The sequence below is a fragment of the Bubalus bubalis genome, chromosome X (assembly GCF_019923935.1).
Source record: "Bubalus bubalis isolate 160015118507 breed Murrah chromosome X, NDDB_SH_1, whole genome shotgun sequence".
Lineage (NCBI taxonomy): Eukaryota > Metazoa > Chordata > Mammalia > Artiodactyla > Bovidae > Bubalus > Bubalus bubalis.
Genome location: NC_059181.1, coordinates 105021503 through 105037325, shown reverse-complemented (window position 1 = coordinate 105037325; position 15823 = coordinate 105021503). Strand labels below are relative to the sequence as shown.

The 15823-nt window shown below is 59.1% G+C and overlaps 2 protein-coding genes across 4 annotated transcripts; one reads left to right on the top strand and one right to left on the bottom strand.

The window, feature by feature from the left end:
- Nucleotides 1-138: 138 nt before the first annotated feature.
- Nucleotides 139-4062, top strand: SSR4 (signal sequence receptor subunit 4). 3 transcript variants are annotated; one of them, XM_044937562.2, is made up of 6 exons: nucleotides 164-346; nucleotides 2162-2277; nucleotides 3049-3123; nucleotides 3289-3378; nucleotides 3639-3704; nucleotides 3901-4062. In XM_044937562.2, exons 1-6 carry the CDS (start codon nucleotides 280-282, stop codon nucleotides 4003-4005), a joined length of 519 nt encoding a protein of 172 aa, XP_044793497.1. In that variant the 5' UTR covers nucleotides 164-279; the 3' UTR covers nucleotides 4006-4062. The 3 variants fall into 3 exon arrangements, with proteins under 3 accessions (XP_044793498.1, XP_044793497.1, XP_006043733.1); XM_006043671.3 differs by having other exon boundaries at nucleotides 180-346; nucleotides 2159-2277; XM_044937563.1 differs by lacking the exon at nucleotides 3289-3378 and having other exon boundaries at nucleotides 139-346; nucleotides 2159-2277.
- Nucleotides 4063-7689: 3627 nt separating this feature from the next.
- PDZD4 (PDZ domain containing 4) lies at nucleotides 7690-12676 on the bottom strand. Its single transcript, XM_045164563.1, has 7 exons — nucleotides 12405-12676; nucleotides 11343-11433; nucleotides 10815-10913; nucleotides 10342-10404; nucleotides 9815-9916; nucleotides 9518-9628; nucleotides 7690-9325 (listed from the first exon to the last, which is right to left on the bottom strand). Exons 1-7 carry the CDS (start codon nucleotides 12473-12475, stop codon nucleotides 7760-7762), a joined length of 2103 nt encoding a protein of 700 aa, XP_045020498.1. The 5' UTR covers nucleotides 12476-12676; the 3' UTR covers nucleotides 7690-7759.
- Between the last annotated feature and the right edge of the window lie 3147 nt (nucleotides 12677-15823).

Genomic DNA, 15823 nt, shown 5'->3' with positions numbered 1-15823 from the left:
GGGAGGGGGCGTGGTCCCGACAGTACGCACGCACACGGCCGCACCGGTTTCCCACGCCTTTTTCCGGCGCCGGAGGCGCCGCCGCCGCCATCTTTGGAAGGCGGTCGGCTGGGCGCCTGGTCCGGGGAGGAGACACGTCAGTACCGCCGGCGACGTCACAGGCCCGGCCAGCCCGCCGGCGCCCGATTGGCTGCGGCGGCCGCTGACGCGTCGCGCTTCCTCGTCTACTCCTCGTGTTCAGGCTAACCACTCTCTTTTTCCCTTGGCAGAGAACAAGCGATGGCGGCGCTGGCATCTCTCGGCGCCCTGGCGCTACTGCTGCTGTCCGGTCTCTCCTGCTGCTCAGGTAGCGGCCTGGCCGGAGTTCTTTTCTGGCGAGCCTCTCACCCACGACTGGTGGTGCGTCGGGGGAGGACGGGTGCGGGCAGAGCGGGGGTCTGGGCCTTCTCCCTCTGAGAGGCAGGTGGTCTCTGGTCGCGGCGGCCGAGGCCACCATGCTCTCGTGCACCACACACGTTCACCCAGCAGCTGAGCTGCTGGAAGAAACAGCCTGATCTGTGCCCCGTCTGCTCCAGTGAGGAAGACTCCCAGAGCCTTTCTGTGAGCCTGGCCCCAGCTCCAGCAGGGAAAGTGACACTCGTCCCTGCCGCCACTCCTAGAGCCCCCGATCTGGGCGGGGAGGGGAGTGGACAGGAGCAAAGCTCTGCAGTGTAGGGCGATCGGAGCGAGAAACTGAGCCGGTGGAGAGGAACCATCTGACCCGATGTGGGGTCAGGCCTCCCTAGGAATGGGGCTCCGAGTGAAGCGAGGAAGCAGAGACGGTCCAGGCAGCAGGCAGAAGGGCCCAGAGTGCGGACGAGTTAGAAGGGACCTGAAGAGGGAAAGATGAGTGTCTGGATCAGACGCTTGGTTTGTGTCCCCTAAGGCCTTGTTGGATCCGTATAGGGTTTTTCAGCAGAGTCAGAGGGCTTCACATTCTTGAGAGGTTGTTAACAGTGGCCGGGCTGAGTTCTGACTGACACTGGAGTCCAGAAGTGTGTTTAGCAGGAGGTCCTTCCAGGAGCCCACAATGGGCCTAGGGGTCTGGACTGGGTTAGGACCACTTTGAGCACTTTCACTTTATCTGCCCTACTTCAGGCCAGCGCCCCTGATGCCTGGAGTGTTTCACCAGCCTCAGTGGCCACCCAACCCGCACCCTGGTCACTGGCTCCTCAGGAACTCCCCGTGCTGTAGGCAGTGATGCCTGGAAAGGACAAACCTGACCGTGAAACTGTGCTTTCCCACGTCTGGAGGAAGAAGGTCAAACTTGGCAAAGTGTGGAAGCATCTGGGGAACGTGGCTCCTGAGAACCACTTCCCACCGACGTTCCCAGGCGTCTTCCTCCCACTGGTTCAGTCCCAAGCCTCAGCCTAAGTCATGGCCCTGCCCTGACACCGCATTAGAGCAGCTGGCGCCTGGTGGTTTAGGTGACACCTTTCCTTCCCTGTGGCCTCTAGCAGTGTGGAGATGGTGAGGGTGTGTCCTTTCTCTCAGGGCAGCAGGAGGACAAGTTGTGCGTCTGGACCCAGATCGCCCATTTCCTTTCCTCCGGAACCGCTGGGGCCAGTCTTGGCTTTCTGTCAACTGTCTGGGGCAGAGACCCTTCATGTGGGAAGCCCGCATAAGTTTTTGTGCTTTTATGTCTGCAGAGCACGTCTTCAGTCAACTAGCTAGGGCCTTGCGGCTCTGAATTGAGGTCAGCCTGGCCCTGGGCTTTTGGGGTATTCCAGGGCAGGCTGTATTCCTAAACCATTGCATGGCTTTTCTGTCTGTAGGTCCAGGCACAGAGTCGAGTTGTGCAGTGAATTCACACAGTGCACTCCCCGCCCCCCAACATGCTCACCTGTTCTTTTGCCCTGACATCAAGGTTCCACACACACACAGTCTTCCCATCCCCCTTTCTCTGCCTTCCTTAAAGGCTACCCCACCCCTCTTGGCCCCTGCGCTTCTGATTCGTCATTTGGATCCGTCTCCCAGACTCCACCTGGCAGGGTCCAAAGGGCCCATTGTGTCTTTAGTGGATGAGCTCTGGGAAGTGGGGTAGGGTGGTCTCTTCTGCCCTGCAACTCAGTGAGCGAAAGCCAGGCCTTATCCCTCCCTCTCTGCCTCCTCCCTGCAGCAGAGGCCTGTGTGGAGCCCCAGATCACCCCTTCCTACTATACCACCTCGGATGCTGTCATTTCTACTGAGACTGTCTTCATCGTGGAGATCTCCTTGACTTGCAAGAACAGGGTTCAGGTGAGGCAGCAGGGCTTCAGCCAAGAGGGCAAAGGCTCAGAGGTGGGCAGGGAGCCTGAGCCTTTGGGCCCTCAGTAGCACCAGGTGAGCCCAGACCCAGGGCTCCACGAGGACAGAGCGAGCATCAGGGTTTCGCTGCCCAGCTGAAGGCGAGAACAGGGCACAGGTGACTAAAGAACATCCAGCTCACCGGCCAGGTCTACTTTTCCCCCATGCAGCGGTGTGGGTAGACACTTTGCTGTGTCTGGAACGCATGCTCGTGGGAAGGGAGAGAGCCAGGCTCAGCCCCAGGGCTCCTGTACCCCCTTCCTGGTTGCTGTTGGCTGAAACATGTGTCTACGTGGGCATTTGGTGACTTAAAAACTGGGCAGCCCTGGCCTGGGTCCCTGCAACCTGAAGGCCCAAAGAAAGATGGAAGTTGGGCTTTCTTAGGTACCACCTTCTTTAGGCAGCTCCTTGGGTGCCCCTGATCCCAGTACTCACTTCCAGACTCAAGAGAAGAAAGGAGAACACTTCAGTCATCTCACCCCTGTTCACCTAACAGGCTTGCTGGGGATTAGGGAGACCAGGCCAGCGGGGAGGTGTGGGCCCCAAGGAGCAAGACCAACATGGAGAGACTGGCCCCCATGGTTCTCACTTGGTGCCCCTACCAGACCTAGCACAGTCCCTGACTCTGCCTGGCAGCCTGCTTACCCCAGGCGTGGGCATAGCGAAACCTCACAGACAGCCCAAGAGGGGAGAAGGTGACTCTCTCTCTATCCCCTCCCCCAGAACATGGCTCTCTATGCTGACGTCAGCGGAAAACAATTTCCTGTCACCCGGGGCCAGGACGTGGGACGTTACCAGGTAAGGGAGGCTGTGGCCGTCACTTTCGGGGGAGGCCACCTGCTCGCAGGCGCAGCCTGAAGCCCTGGGCGGCTTGGCCAGCTGAGCTGAGGTCCTTGGACTCTGTGCGCTGGTAGCAGCAGCACGCCCATCGTATCCACCCCTTGCCAAACGCACTCCACCCAGGTGTCCTGGAGCCTAGATCACAAGAGTGCCCACGCGGGCACCTATGAGGTCCGGTTCTTTGATGAGGAGTCCTATAGCCTCCTAAGGAAGGTGAGTGTCCCCAAAGCCCCCCCAGGCCTGTTGGAAGGAGGGTGCAGCCCACAGCCACAGCTTTCTCTCCCCTGCAAGCCCCATCCCCCTCCCCAACTCAGAGCAGGATGGATGGGTAGCCACCTTCCTGCCTGACCGCCCACCCCAGCTAGCCCCATGCCTTTCCTTTGCCCACCTCTCTTCTCCCACAACTCTGGGCAGGGTTCTGCCTCAACCTGCCCACCAGGCAGAGCCCCCTGACCCCAGCACCTCCCTCACAGGCTCAGAGAAACAACGAGGACGTTTCTGTCATCCCGCCTCTATTCACGGTCAGCGTGGACCATCGGGTAAGCTGGAGGAGGGGACTGGCTCAGCCCAGGGGAAGGGGTGGGGCACATGGCCAGCCTCGCCTTTGAGGGGGCACTGGGGGCTGCGCCAAGGTGGGTGGCATGTCTTTGTGCCCCCTGGAGTGGCTGGCCCCCTCCCCTGTCTGTCCCCATGGTCTCCCCAAGGAGACCATGACCGTGGTCTCCTTTCTTGCAGGGTGCCTGGAACGGGCCCTGGGTCTCCACTGAAGTCCTGGCCGCAGCCATCGGACTAGTGATCTACTACCTGGCCTTCAGCGCCAAGAGCCACATCCAGGCCTGAGGGTGGTGCCCGCCCCCACCCTTGCTTCTTTGAATAAAGAGCTATTGGCTATCCTGAGCACTGGAGCTGGGTCACGCACATGGGCAGAGCTGGGTGCCCAGCATCCGTCCACCCAGGCAGACGGCACAGGTCTGGAGGTCCTCTCCTCCTCATGTGTGTCTGCTTCATTCCTTGGCTGTCACTACCACTCCGTTCTTAGCCCTTAGATGGTTTTTGGGACCAAATGCTCAGTGCCCAGCATCTCTCAGGGTTGACTTCGTGGTTTCCCTCCCACCCGTCTTCTGGAAGAGTGTGGCCTTGTCTGCCTGCCCTCACCCAGCCTGCCTGGGCCCACCTAGGGAAGGGCCTTCTGACCACCTGCCACTGTGAGGGCAGGGTCCCAGGGACAGTGCTGTGGGAAGCTTGCCTGGAACTCAGGAGTTAGTAGCATATGCAGGCGCAGCCCTTCTGGCCCTCGGAAGGGTTCCTGGGCTTTGGAACTCGGGGCACGAGCCACACCCCAGTACTTTGTGTTTTTTCCTGGGGGGTGTTGCAGGTACCCCTATGGAGCTGATGCTGTTGAATCGAGTTCCAGTAGCTCTCTGGGGGATAGTCCTTGCAGGCTCTCTGCTCCAGCCAGTTACCCCCAGGATGCTCCTGTCTCATGACATCAGGTGGGGCCCAGAGAAAGGCAGAGACAGACCCCCCCCCCAGCCGAGCTTCCAAGGAGCCCACTGTCAGCCCTTTCCAGCCTGGCCTTGAACCTGCTTCCTAGCAACCCCTCCCCGCCCCCCCAGCACCTGGCAGGCATTCCTGTGCAGGCTCCATGCTCTGAGTCAACCCACAGCCCTCCCTCCAGCCCGGTTTCCCTCCTGCCGCGGGTGGGTGAGGGGGGAATGCCTAGGGTCCTTCCCCACTGCACACGTTTGCTCACCTGTGACCTGGCTGCTTCCTGGGCATCAGTGAGAGATTGTTTTGGGATCAGCCAGCAAAGCACCTGGCGCCCATTACCTGTTACCAGAGAGAATGAATAACAAGCCTCCAGGGAGGCTGCACCAAAAGTGAAAGTGAAGTCGCTCAGTCATGTCCGACTCTTTGCCACCCTGTGGACTGTAGCCTACCAGGCTTCTCCATCCATGGAGTTTTCCAGGCAAGAATACTGGAGTGGGTTGCCATTTCCTTCTCCAGGAGATCTTCCCAACCCAGGGATTGAACCCGGGTCTCCCTCATTGTAGGCAGAGGCTTTATCAACTGAGCCACCAGGGTAGACTCAAAACCTACCTGAGCAGGTAGGGGGTCTCCTCTGGGCTCTGTCCTTGGGAGCATGGAGGGACTTGTTTGGGGACCTCCTTAGGACTCTGGGATCCCAGCTGCTCCTTGCCCCCACCCTCAGGTGGGCAGGGGGTGACTGGCAGGAATAGGGAGGTTCCAGGTCACAGCTGAGTGCCCCTAAGACCGGAAGGGGTGAGGGCACCCTGGCTGAGGGGCTTTCTGTATTCCACACAGGTGCTTGCTAGCTGAGCACTGCTCCTAAAAAGGCACAGTAGCAGTTGGCCACGCTGGGGCTCTTTAAGATGCAGGCTCCATCACCACTCTGCTGGGAGAGGGTGAGACCCAAATGTGAAGTCGCTGGTCCAGGGCATTGTGATGTCACATCTGCCAGAGCCAATGAGAGCTAAGCTCTCACATGGGGACCCAAGGTTACAGGCCTGTTCTAGACCCCATCCCAGGAGCCCTGGGCATCTGGCACCCCACCTCAGAGATCAAAGTGAGTGCCCTTGGTCACCTGCTCTAGCCAGTTTTCTGTGACAGGTTGGGCCCTGGGCACCCCATTCTTGCGGGGACGTGTATGGAGTGTCCCCTCTCGAGGACACTCGTGTCCCAAGAGTTGCCATGCCTAGCCCCCACCTCCAGAGGCCTAGGATGTCAGCTGTTTGCCCTTTTCATGAAGAAGCCACTGCTGTTCCATGTGCCATGCTGGGCCTTCCCTCCCAGCTGTTCATTCAGCAGGGCACTCCACTTCTATGGGATCAGATTTCTTGCTCACACCAATCTTGGCAAATTAGAGGAAGTCTATTGCTCTTCCAAGAAAATGTTTAAATGTATCCCCACCCACTTAAGGTGCTGGCAGTGTCCTGTCCTGTTCAGGACACCAAGCTCAAGGGCTGGCCACACACATGGTCCCTGGAATTGCTAGACTTAACAGGGTTCCTGGCACTGAGCAGGACTGCTGTGCTGGATGGACTCTGAGAGTTCCCACCAGCCCAGGTCAAAAGACACATTGAGTGCTAGCCGTTGCCTTCCAGAAGACCACAGCCCACTGCCCTGTAAGGCTCTCCCTGAACCACTTCTCTAGGACCTGACCAGAGCTAGGGTGTTGGCCTCAGGTGCATGCCAGCGCCAGGCCATTGCCAGTCCTGAGTCCAGTCTCTGCCTCGCTTCCTACACCTGGGTACCATCCCTGTGACCGAGCCAGACCTTGGAAATGATCCTGGCGCTCTGTCCCTCCTCCTCCCGGCATTCTGGAGGCTGACTGCAGGACACTTCCCTGTTTCTCAGCTTCCCCGTGACCCACCAAGCCCCAAACCAGCCCCCAGTGCTGAAGAATGAATACCAGGAGACCAGGAGTCACCCTCAAAAGGCAGCTTGCTTTATTCTCACGACACTGGCAGGGGGCAGGGATGGGTAGTCTGTCTGCTTCCCATCTGAGGCCCTCTGAACTGCGGAAGGGTCCTGAGGCCAGCTCTTACTGATACACAGGTCCCTGAGGGGGGCCCCCGTCCACACTGGCAAAGTGAGGTGCAAGGGCATCTGCTCCCCAGTCCACCCAGCTGGCAGCACCTGCCTGTCGCTCAGGGCCAGGGTGCTCCCTAGCTCCATATGGGTCTCGTCACCAGGATCTTCTGCTGCAACTCAGGGGACTTGGCTTCTGGACCCCTCCTGCCACTCAGGAGAGAAGGCAAGCTCCAGGGGTGTCTGACATAGCCTGGGCTCGCTGATGTCTTGGATAGAGACTGCCCCTTACGTCCCCACGGCCACCAGGGAAGGAGGTGACCTCCAGGGTGAGCATGGCAAGCCACACCTACGCTCCCTGTCCCCACACCTCAGAGGGGAGGCCCCCTGCAAAGCTGCTTCCCCTTCTTGCCTTCATCTCCCCACCTTCCCTCCCACCCCCAAACCGCCCCCCGCCCGTCCCTTCTTCCCCCCACCCCCTCCTTCCCAGCCATCACTTGGGGATTCCACCTTGGTCAGGCTGCCTGAAGGAGCTGCCAGGCTCCAGAGCAGGTCCACAAAACAAAAGAAACAAACCAAAACAATTAGCAAGCACAGAAAAGGTAAAGAGCCACAAAAAATCAGGGTTGCCTCTGTCTACAAATAATGGACATTCTCTTGTGCTTAGGACAGTCTTCTTTGCCTCTCCTTTTCAGCAGACTTCCCTGTCCCCAAGTAGCCACTCTAGAGGGAAGTACATGTGTGTGTACATACATGTGCCTGGGTTCATGTCACACACACACACACACACACACACACACACACGTCCTATGGCTGAAGGGAGGCAGATACATGTCTGTCCCCAAGCCAACTATGGATGTGGTCACCCTCCCTGAGGAGAAGGAAGTTGCTGATGAGGAGAGGCATCCCTTCTCTGCGGGAGCTTCTGTCTGGGTAGCAAAGTCCCACGCTCACACACAGACACAGGCCAGATGCTAAGCGAGGGCAGGAGATGGGGATCTGGCCAGGTCACTGGACCCACGCCCTGGAGCACAGAGGGTGCTCACACGGTGGTGACCGAGAGCAGAGGGTTGTAGACCCGCTTGCCGTCGGCCGAACGTGTGCCGTGGGCCAGCATCTCCTGGATGGTGATCCAGTTGTCCAGGATCTTCTTGTTTCGCTTCTTCATGGTCTTGCGGTGGCTCAGGGCAATGATGTTGAGCTCAGCCTTGCTGTCTCCGTTCTGCTGCTCCCGAAGGCACTCCAGCCGGCTCTGCATCATGAACTCGCGCCGCTTCCGCTGCTCCCGGGCCCGGATCAGGTGCTGCTTCCGCTCTTCCTTGCTCCAGTAGCGGCCCATCTTCATCTCGCTCACCGCATCATCATCAGTGGTCATGCCACTGCGCTCCTCGCGGATCTTCAGGGCCCGGGCTTTCAGGAGGCGGTCACGCACGGGTCGCTTGGCCACGTAGCGGGTCCCATCGCTGCGCACTTTGACCTTCCACTCCATGCGGGGTGCTTCAGGGCCCACAGCCACGGCCCCTCCACCCACCCGGGGGCCAGCGGCCACACTCAAGGGGCCGGGGCCCAGGTCTTCGAGGCCGCGTGGGGCGGCCAGCTGCAGGCAGCTGTGATAGTGCTCGCCCTCCTGGCCTGGGCCGCGGTGGCGCCGCGACAGGTAGGGGCTGCCTTCGGGGCCCACGCGCTCCAGGGCCACCCCTGTCTTGGGTCCATGGCGGACCCGCTCTTCAGCCGAGTGCTGTCTCCGGCCCACGTCGGGATCCCGGGAGAGGGATCGGAACTTGGCGGGGCTCCCCACGGGAGGGGGGGCAGCAGCCTTGGGCTGGGCGGCGCCAGGGGCTCCCGAGGGGGTCCGGTTGAGGTTGGAGTTGCCCGCCACTGCTGCCACCCGCCGCAGGGGGCTCTCAGGCAGGGGCTCGGCCAGCAGTGGGGTGCTGCGGCAGCTCTCGCCTGTGTTGTAGGCGCTGGTGCTGTCCTTGTCTGACTTCTCGGGCAGCTCGGAAATGTCAGACAGCTCGTGCTTCTTGGGCTCGCCGGCCGCCAGGTCGTACAGGCTCTCCTCCTCCAGCAGCCAGGCCTTCATGCAGCGCTCCCGCAGCTGCTGCATCTTCTGTGCCCGCAGGATGTTGCGGCACTTGAACTCCAGGTGCCGCAGCTCCTCCTCCAGCACGGCCAGCTCATGGCCCACACTCTCATTGCGATTGACATCCAGGGCGCCGTGGCTGGCCGCAGCCCGGGGGAAGGGCAAGCCCAGTGGGTTGCCATTCTCCAGGTGACACTTGATCTCCAGCAGCTCACGGTAGCGCTCATACTCCTCGTCCGTGAGGCCCGGCACATCACCGCCGCCCAGCCCCGCGCCCTCAGCCAGCAGGGAGTCCATGCTGAAGTGGAAGTCACGGCTCTGTAGGGCATCCCCTTGCAGGCCGAACTTGCGCAAGGGCCCAGGCGTGTTGGCAGTGCTCAGGGGCTCGTCCCCCAGCAGGTCGTGCTCGGAGCTCTCCTCGTTGCGGGTGCTCTCGTCTGTCCGGCCCACCCCACTGTCCAGCTCCTGGCTGTTGTGCAGGCCTGGGCCCGCCTCGGGGGCCCCTTTTTCCTCTTCGTGTCCAAGCTGGGGCGGCAAGAGGAGTCCTGCTCAGTGGGGGCCCCATCGGGTGGGAGGGCGGGGTTGGGGGGGATGTCGCCAGGGGGTGGGGATTACAAGGGCTTCTTTTGGGTCTGCTGCATCTCCTACAGCCCCCCCAAACCCCTCCTCATTCTGCCCTCCTGCACCCGGTTCCCCGCCCGCACCCCCCTTCCTCACCTGCTGGGCCGGGGGGGATTTCAGCTTCCTCACCCGCAGGTCATCCTCATTCTCAGAGCCAAAGTCATCCAGGAAGTCATCCCGGTCGCTGTCCTTCCAGCGCTTTGCCAGCTGCAGAGACAGGCCTGTGCTGTCCCTGTGGCCTCAAGGACCACCCCAGAGCGCCCCCCTTTCATCAGAGCCCAGAGAGGGCAATGGGCCCTGGAATCGCACCCCCCTGCCCCCCATCGGTGCCAGAAAGCCCAAGCCCTAACCCAGGGTCGGGGGCCCAGGACACCTGAGTGGGCACACACCCACCTGGCTCTCGGGCCGGGCCACCAGCAAGGAGATGTTGGTGTTCTCCTCCTGACTCAGGATGGCCACCGCTTCCTCCCGGTTCTGGACATCCATGCCGTTTATCTGCGGCAGGCCAGGGACCATCAGCGGAGATCCCGGGGCTGGCTTGGGGGCAGGGCCCAGTTGAGCTACAGGGGTCCCCCTCCCCTGGAGCTGCAAAGCAAGCACCCTGGGCCAGGACAGGCTCTTGGAGTCTGGCAAGATGGAGGCAAGTGGAAGATGCCATGGATGGAGACCACCTGGCCCACCCAAGAGCACGTGTGCTCAGAGACACACGTGGAGTGGGAGACCTGCTCATGTCGGGGGCACGGAGGAACAGGCTAGCAAGGGGCCTGCCATGCCAGCAGATCCCATGGGCACACAGGAGCCGGGGGCATGGTTGTGCAGCAGGGAGGTGAGTCCTAGCCCTGGTTTCAGGCACGGGGGTGGGGGGTTGCCCGGCCTCAGGCTAGGCTCTGAGTGGGAGAGAGCCTGTCCCCCAAGCTCACCTGGATGATACGGTCTCCCTCACGGATCCGGCCATCTTTGGCTGCGATGCTGTTGGGATTCACCTGCAAGGCACGGGCATCAATGGGGCCTCGGCCCCCTCCACTAAGGTGCCCGTTTGGTAGGAAGGGGCAGTCTTGCCTCGGGGCAGCCCCGCAAGCGAACAGGGGGCTGACTTTCTGAGTGCAGCAGACAGGTGAGGAGAAGGACCCCTGTGATTGCTGGGAAGGGCTCTTCCACTACAAGCCCGGGTCCTGTGGGGAGGACCAGCTGACTGCACACACACAGAAGCTATGGGCTGCCCTGGCCTCGCTGACCGGCAACCTCCCTGTGGTGCTAAGTGGGCTCCTTCTGAGCAGCCTTAGAGCCCCGGGGTGCCCTGGCCCCTCCTGGGTGCTGCTGCACAGGGAGGCTGCTGCACAGGGAGGCTGCATGGAGCCCTCAAGAAGACCCCTGCCCCCTCCCAGCTTCATACCTCTCCCACATAGATGCCCAGGTCCTCCTCCTCATCTGTGCGGTAGCAGACCATCAGGCCCAGCTTGTCCCGGTGGCTGCTTTTATACAGCTCTACCTCCTGCCGTGGGAGATGAAGAAACAGACAATGAGAAGCTGCGGGGGGGTCAGGGGGGTGGGAGGGGGCAGCCTCGGCTCAGCCCTGACCCCAGGACTGTGTCACATCAGCCGAGCTCCCAAGGCTCTCTCTTACCATCCCAAACGGCACACAGGTCCCGTGGTCTCCCCTACCCCAGGAAACACCCAGGACACACACAGAGGACACACGGGACTCATGGGATAGACACAGGCACGAGACACAGACTCAGCAACACAGACCAAGCGAGGGATCTCACGTGTGCCCTCCCCGACTCAGCCCAACTTGGCCTTTGGGCCCGAGTAAAAAGCCACGCACAGGACAGGACCGTGAGGTCTGGCCACCTGGGGGCAGTGGGAACCAGGCCTGAGCTGGGCGGCCAACAGCTATCCCAGGGCTGGCCACCCGTCTCACCTCGTACTCCAGCTCATCCATCCGGTCTGCCTCCTGCGGGCCGCCCTCCATGAACTCCGCTGGGTCATAATACTCATGACTGATGGGGGGGCTGCCCAGGAGAAGTGGGGCATCAGGTGGCAGCCCAGCTACCTCTTCCATACCCCTCCTCCTGCACTACACGCACCCAGGCAGAGACCAGGAATATATCTTGAACAGGATTGTGAGGTCGTCCGCACCGAGGACCCAGGCGTGCCTAAGCTCTCCTCACCCTGCCCTGGACCATTCCTGTCCTGACCCCCAGCTCAATGCCTCTCACCATGCCAGTCAGCAGGCGCCCCTCCCAGCTGGCACTGGACCCACTCACACAGTGCCCCCAGGAGTTATTCAGGCCCTGGAGGATGGCTGGGCAGCGGAGCAGGACCCAGTCTCCATCCAGAGGCAGCCCTCCTGGCCCCGAGGCTAACCTGGCCACTGCCAGCCCTGGGTCTGCCTCTCTGCAGAGGAGGGGATCACGGGACCACCTCCCTGCTGCCCGGGAGACTCTAGCGAAACGAGTCAGCGCTCACACGGTCATGAGCCATCAGGCCTGGAGGAGAGGCCCTTCCTCCGAGTGGGCCAAAGAAGAAAGTCAAAGGGATGGAAGAAGCTGAAAGCAGGAAGAGGAATGGAACAGACAAAGATGCAAGAAGATTTGAGGGGTGATGCTGGCAGAGGAGAAGAGAGAATGGAGGAGGAATAGCTGAGGACCCCCAATCTTCCGGAAGCAAGGTCCCAGGACGGTTCTCCTGTGGCCCTGGGGGTAGATACAATGGGAAGCCTGCGTGTCAGACCCCCCGGGCCCAAAACCAGCTGGCCTCCAGCCAGAGGCTAGAAGCCCAGAGATTCCTGAGCCCGGGGGTGTGACAGTCAGTTCTGCAGGCCAAGGAGCCTGCTTTCTGCCATAGAGGGCACCCACTCGGGGTTTCCCCACCATGCCCAGAGCTGCGACAACATAGCAGCTCTGGGTAGCCTGGGATGGCCGCCCCAGGTGGCGTGCCCTCTCTGGAGGCAGGGCCCGGGGCCCTCCTGAGGGCAACTCACAGCTCAGATGGGACGAACGGCTCCAGGATGACCATGGGCGGGGTGGGTGGGCGCAGCTTGCCCAGTGCCATGATATGCTCGAAGGTGATGTCCGTCTGAGTGCCACTGTCCACCAGCTGCAGGTCGTGGCAGGAGCCATCCCCCCGGAGGCGGGGACTGCGTCTCAGCACCTGGATCACCAGGGGCTCCTTGGAGGCACGCAGGGCCTCCAGGGTCTGCTCCTGAGACAGCTTGGAGAGCTCCTTCCCGTTCACCTGTGGCAGAGACACGCCCCAGTGAGGACGCGCCAGGGCCCTGCTGACCCTGGCCCCCTCCGCCACCGCACTGAGCCATCTGGGGATGGCAGGGCCACACCTCGAGGGCTGGAGGGCCTCACCTAGAGCCCTGCTGGGCCACCCTCCTCCTCCTTCGAGCATCCGAGTTGGGAGGGAGAGCTTGACTGCCTTCTGCCAATGGAAGTCAGTCCACGAACAGGTTCAGATGCAAGGGCCATGAAGAGCAAAAAGGCTCAAAGGACTGGATCTCCATCCTCAAGGCAGCCAAGGCTTGCGACAAAGAAAAGGATGCCACACACCCGAGCCCAAGAGAGGGGTTGAGGAAGTGGCCCCGATAAGACCACAGTTTTCCTAGTCTTCAATTGTGACAGTGCTCCCCCAAGCTGGGCGTCTCCAGGAATGAGGGTTTTCACCAAGATAGCCAGTATAGTTGCAAAATTGTGGTTTCAGGGCTGTCAAGAACAGCCCAGCCCCTGAGTGTCGTTCCAGGAAAGTACAGAGTCCTAAGGACCCTTGGACAGCCGGTGGCTCCTCTGAGTCATGGAACCCAGATAGTCATCTTGTGGCTACCTGGATATGTCCTTTGTAGGCAGCAATTTCAGGAAATTATTTCCTCTCTCCCCAATTTTTCCATAGTCGGGAAAGATTTTTTAATCAGGTTTATCTAATTATCAAATAAAGAGTTTTACTGTAGAACATTTGAGAAAGACTTAATCCTAAAGAAGAAAATAGAAATCACCCACCATCTCAGGGATGTAAAAGCTGTGACTGTTGGCATATCTCCTCCTTGGTCATTTCCCACTTTGTGACTGCAGGCAGCCTATTCATGGACCATCCACTCTGTGTTGGTTTGGTCTCTACTGTCTATCACTAGTGGTTCTCAATCAGAAAGAAGGTTGCAGAGACACCTTTTTTTGTACATTCTGTACCTATTATCTATGTATGTCTTTGTATAATCTAGGTGGTGATAGAGAACATTTCCAGAAGTGGAATTATTGGATCAAAGAGTATCAAGGAAACAGATATTAGTTGTAGAATGTTATCAGCACAGCCCTAGAGGATCAAGAGAGCCAGGGAGGTTGCAGTTATAAACAGAGGAGGGAAGGGAGGTGCGTGGGAGAAAAGGCCCAGCTGCTATGTACATCAGGGGGTGTGTAAAGGCCGGTCTGGCTAAGGCTGGGGGCCAAGGGAATGGGCAGACTGGCTTTGAAGCCCTTAGCAGAGCCAAAAGGGTCAAGGAATGTTTGAGGCATCCGTTAACACACATCCAGTATCGACCTTTCAATGGTACAAGTGTACAGCTAAATGAATTATCTTAAAAACAAAGGCCATGAATCCTCCAAACTCATGGTTTTCTAACTACTACATTTTCCAGTTATATGGCCCCTTAGGGTTCCTTTAGTCTAGTGTGTCTGGAAGGACACGCCACAGGATGGTGGGTGGCTGTGCGTCTCTTCCCAACCCAGTGATCGGTGACGCCAGGGTGGTGGTCGTGGTGGGAATATTCACACCACAGAAATCGACAAACACTCCCAACCAGGGTTTTTCAGAACATTAACTGATGCCCCATTGCCCTTAAGTCCAGAAGGGGACGTGTGGAGCTGCTGCAGTCAGGATTTTCAGAAGGAGGCGTATTTCACATTTTCATGGTGTGCAGTGGGATGCTCAGGTGACGCTGAGAAACACAGGGATGTACTTCTCCCTGGAAACGGTAGCCAGCCACAGCTTTGCTATGGAAACTGGGCCCAGGCAATGGGAGGGGAGAGCTGGGTGGGCTGGGATGTCAAGAGAGGGATGGGCACACACACGCAGATCCAGGCCACCCCTGTGATAACCCTGCAGCCATCCGATCCTTGACCCATGTGGTACCAGGCAGAAGCAGACCACTGGGTGCAGAGGCTTAGAATTCTGGGGCCGCTCCTGCCACGAGCGCCTGGGGCGCCTTCAACCTCCTCTCCTCCTCAGCCATCCCGTTGAGCCCCCAGAGCTAATAAGGGGCAGGAACAGGGCAGGACAAGTAAGATGTGAGCGCCTCCCAGGGAGGGTGAGGGCTACCAACAAGATGACGACATTCAGGGCAAGGATCAAAGCAGTATTCTGCACTTCTCATGCTCCCTCATCCTTCAGCCATGAAGAAGAGAAAGACATGTGTGCACGGGCCAAGCCACCATTCAAATGTCCCTGCTCCTGTCTGGACAGGTGTGAACCGAAGCCAGCCCATCAGAGTCCCCCACAAGTTAAGATCACAGTCTACACCCGCCAGAGGCACGCCCCACCTCCTTGGCTGGCTGCCACTGCTCCAAACCCACACCAAGCCAATTCGAAATGGACCCAAGTCCTAAATGGATCGAGCTTTAAAACTAGCTTGGACGAGTGAGATAAGTGTTTTTATGGTGCTGACAGAGAAGCCATTTTTTCTTTTTCTTTTGGCCGGGCCTCACGACTTGTGGAATGTTAGTTCCCTGACCAGGGATCAGACCAGGAACTGAATGTGGGCCATGGCAGCAAAAGCACCCAGGCCTAACCACCAGACAGCAAGGGAATCGCCTGAAGATAAAACATGGGCGAACAAGAATGGAAAAAGGTATCACTCTGACTGTGTTAAACTATAAGACTTCTGGATAACAAAAGACATCATAACTACAGTTAGGACAGGCACAGAACGGACACAGGATTATCCAGAATAAAGAACTCCTACAGAACAATGCCAACAAAGGTCCGTCTAGTCAAAGCTATGGTTTTTCCAGTAGTCGTGTATGGATGTGAGAGTCGGACTATAAAGAAAGCTGAGTGCCGAAGAATTGATGCTTTTGAACTGTGGTGTTGGAGAAGACTCTTGAGAGTCCCTTGGACTGCAAGGAGATCCAAGCAGTCAATCCTAAAGGAAATCAGTCCTGAATATTCATTGGAAGGACTGATGTTGAAGCTGAAACTCCAATACTTTGGCCACCTGATGCGAAGAGCTGACTCATTTGAAAAGACCCTGATGCTGGGGAAGATTGAAGGCGGGAAAAGGGGACGACAGAGGATGAGATGGTTAGATGGCATCACTGACTTGATGGACATGAGTTTGGGTAAGCTCCGGGAGCTGGTGATGGACAAGGAGGCCTGGCTTGCTGCAGTCCATGGGATTGCAGAGAGTCA

Bases quoted from the DNA above. Each gene is read 5' to 3' on its own strand.
- SSR4 (XM_006043671.3), top strand. From the start codon at position 280: ATGGCGGCGCTGGCATCTCTCGGCGCCCTGGCGCTACTGCTGCTGTCC. The intron at 3,124-3,288 runs GTAAGGGAGGCT...CACTCCACCCAG, and splicing joins AGGACGTGGGACGTTACCAG to GTGTCCTGGAGCCTAGATCA. The intron at 3,705-3,900 runs GTAAGCTGGAGG...CCTTTCTTGCAG, and splicing joins CGGTCAGCGTGGACCATCGG to GGTGCCTGGAACGGGCCCTG.
- PDZD4 (XM_045164563.1), bottom strand. From the start codon at position 12,475: ATGGCACTGGGCAAGCTGCGCCCACCCACCCCGCCCATGGTCATCCTG. The intron at 11,434-12,404 runs GTGAGTTGCCCT...TCTCCTGGGCAG, and splicing joins CCGTTCGTCCCATCTGAGCT to CCCCCCCATCAGTCATGAGT. The intron at 9,629-9,814 runs GTGGGTGTGTGC...CTGTCTCTGCAG, and splicing joins TGGCCCGGCCCGAGAGCCAG to CTGGCAAAGCGCTGGAAGGA.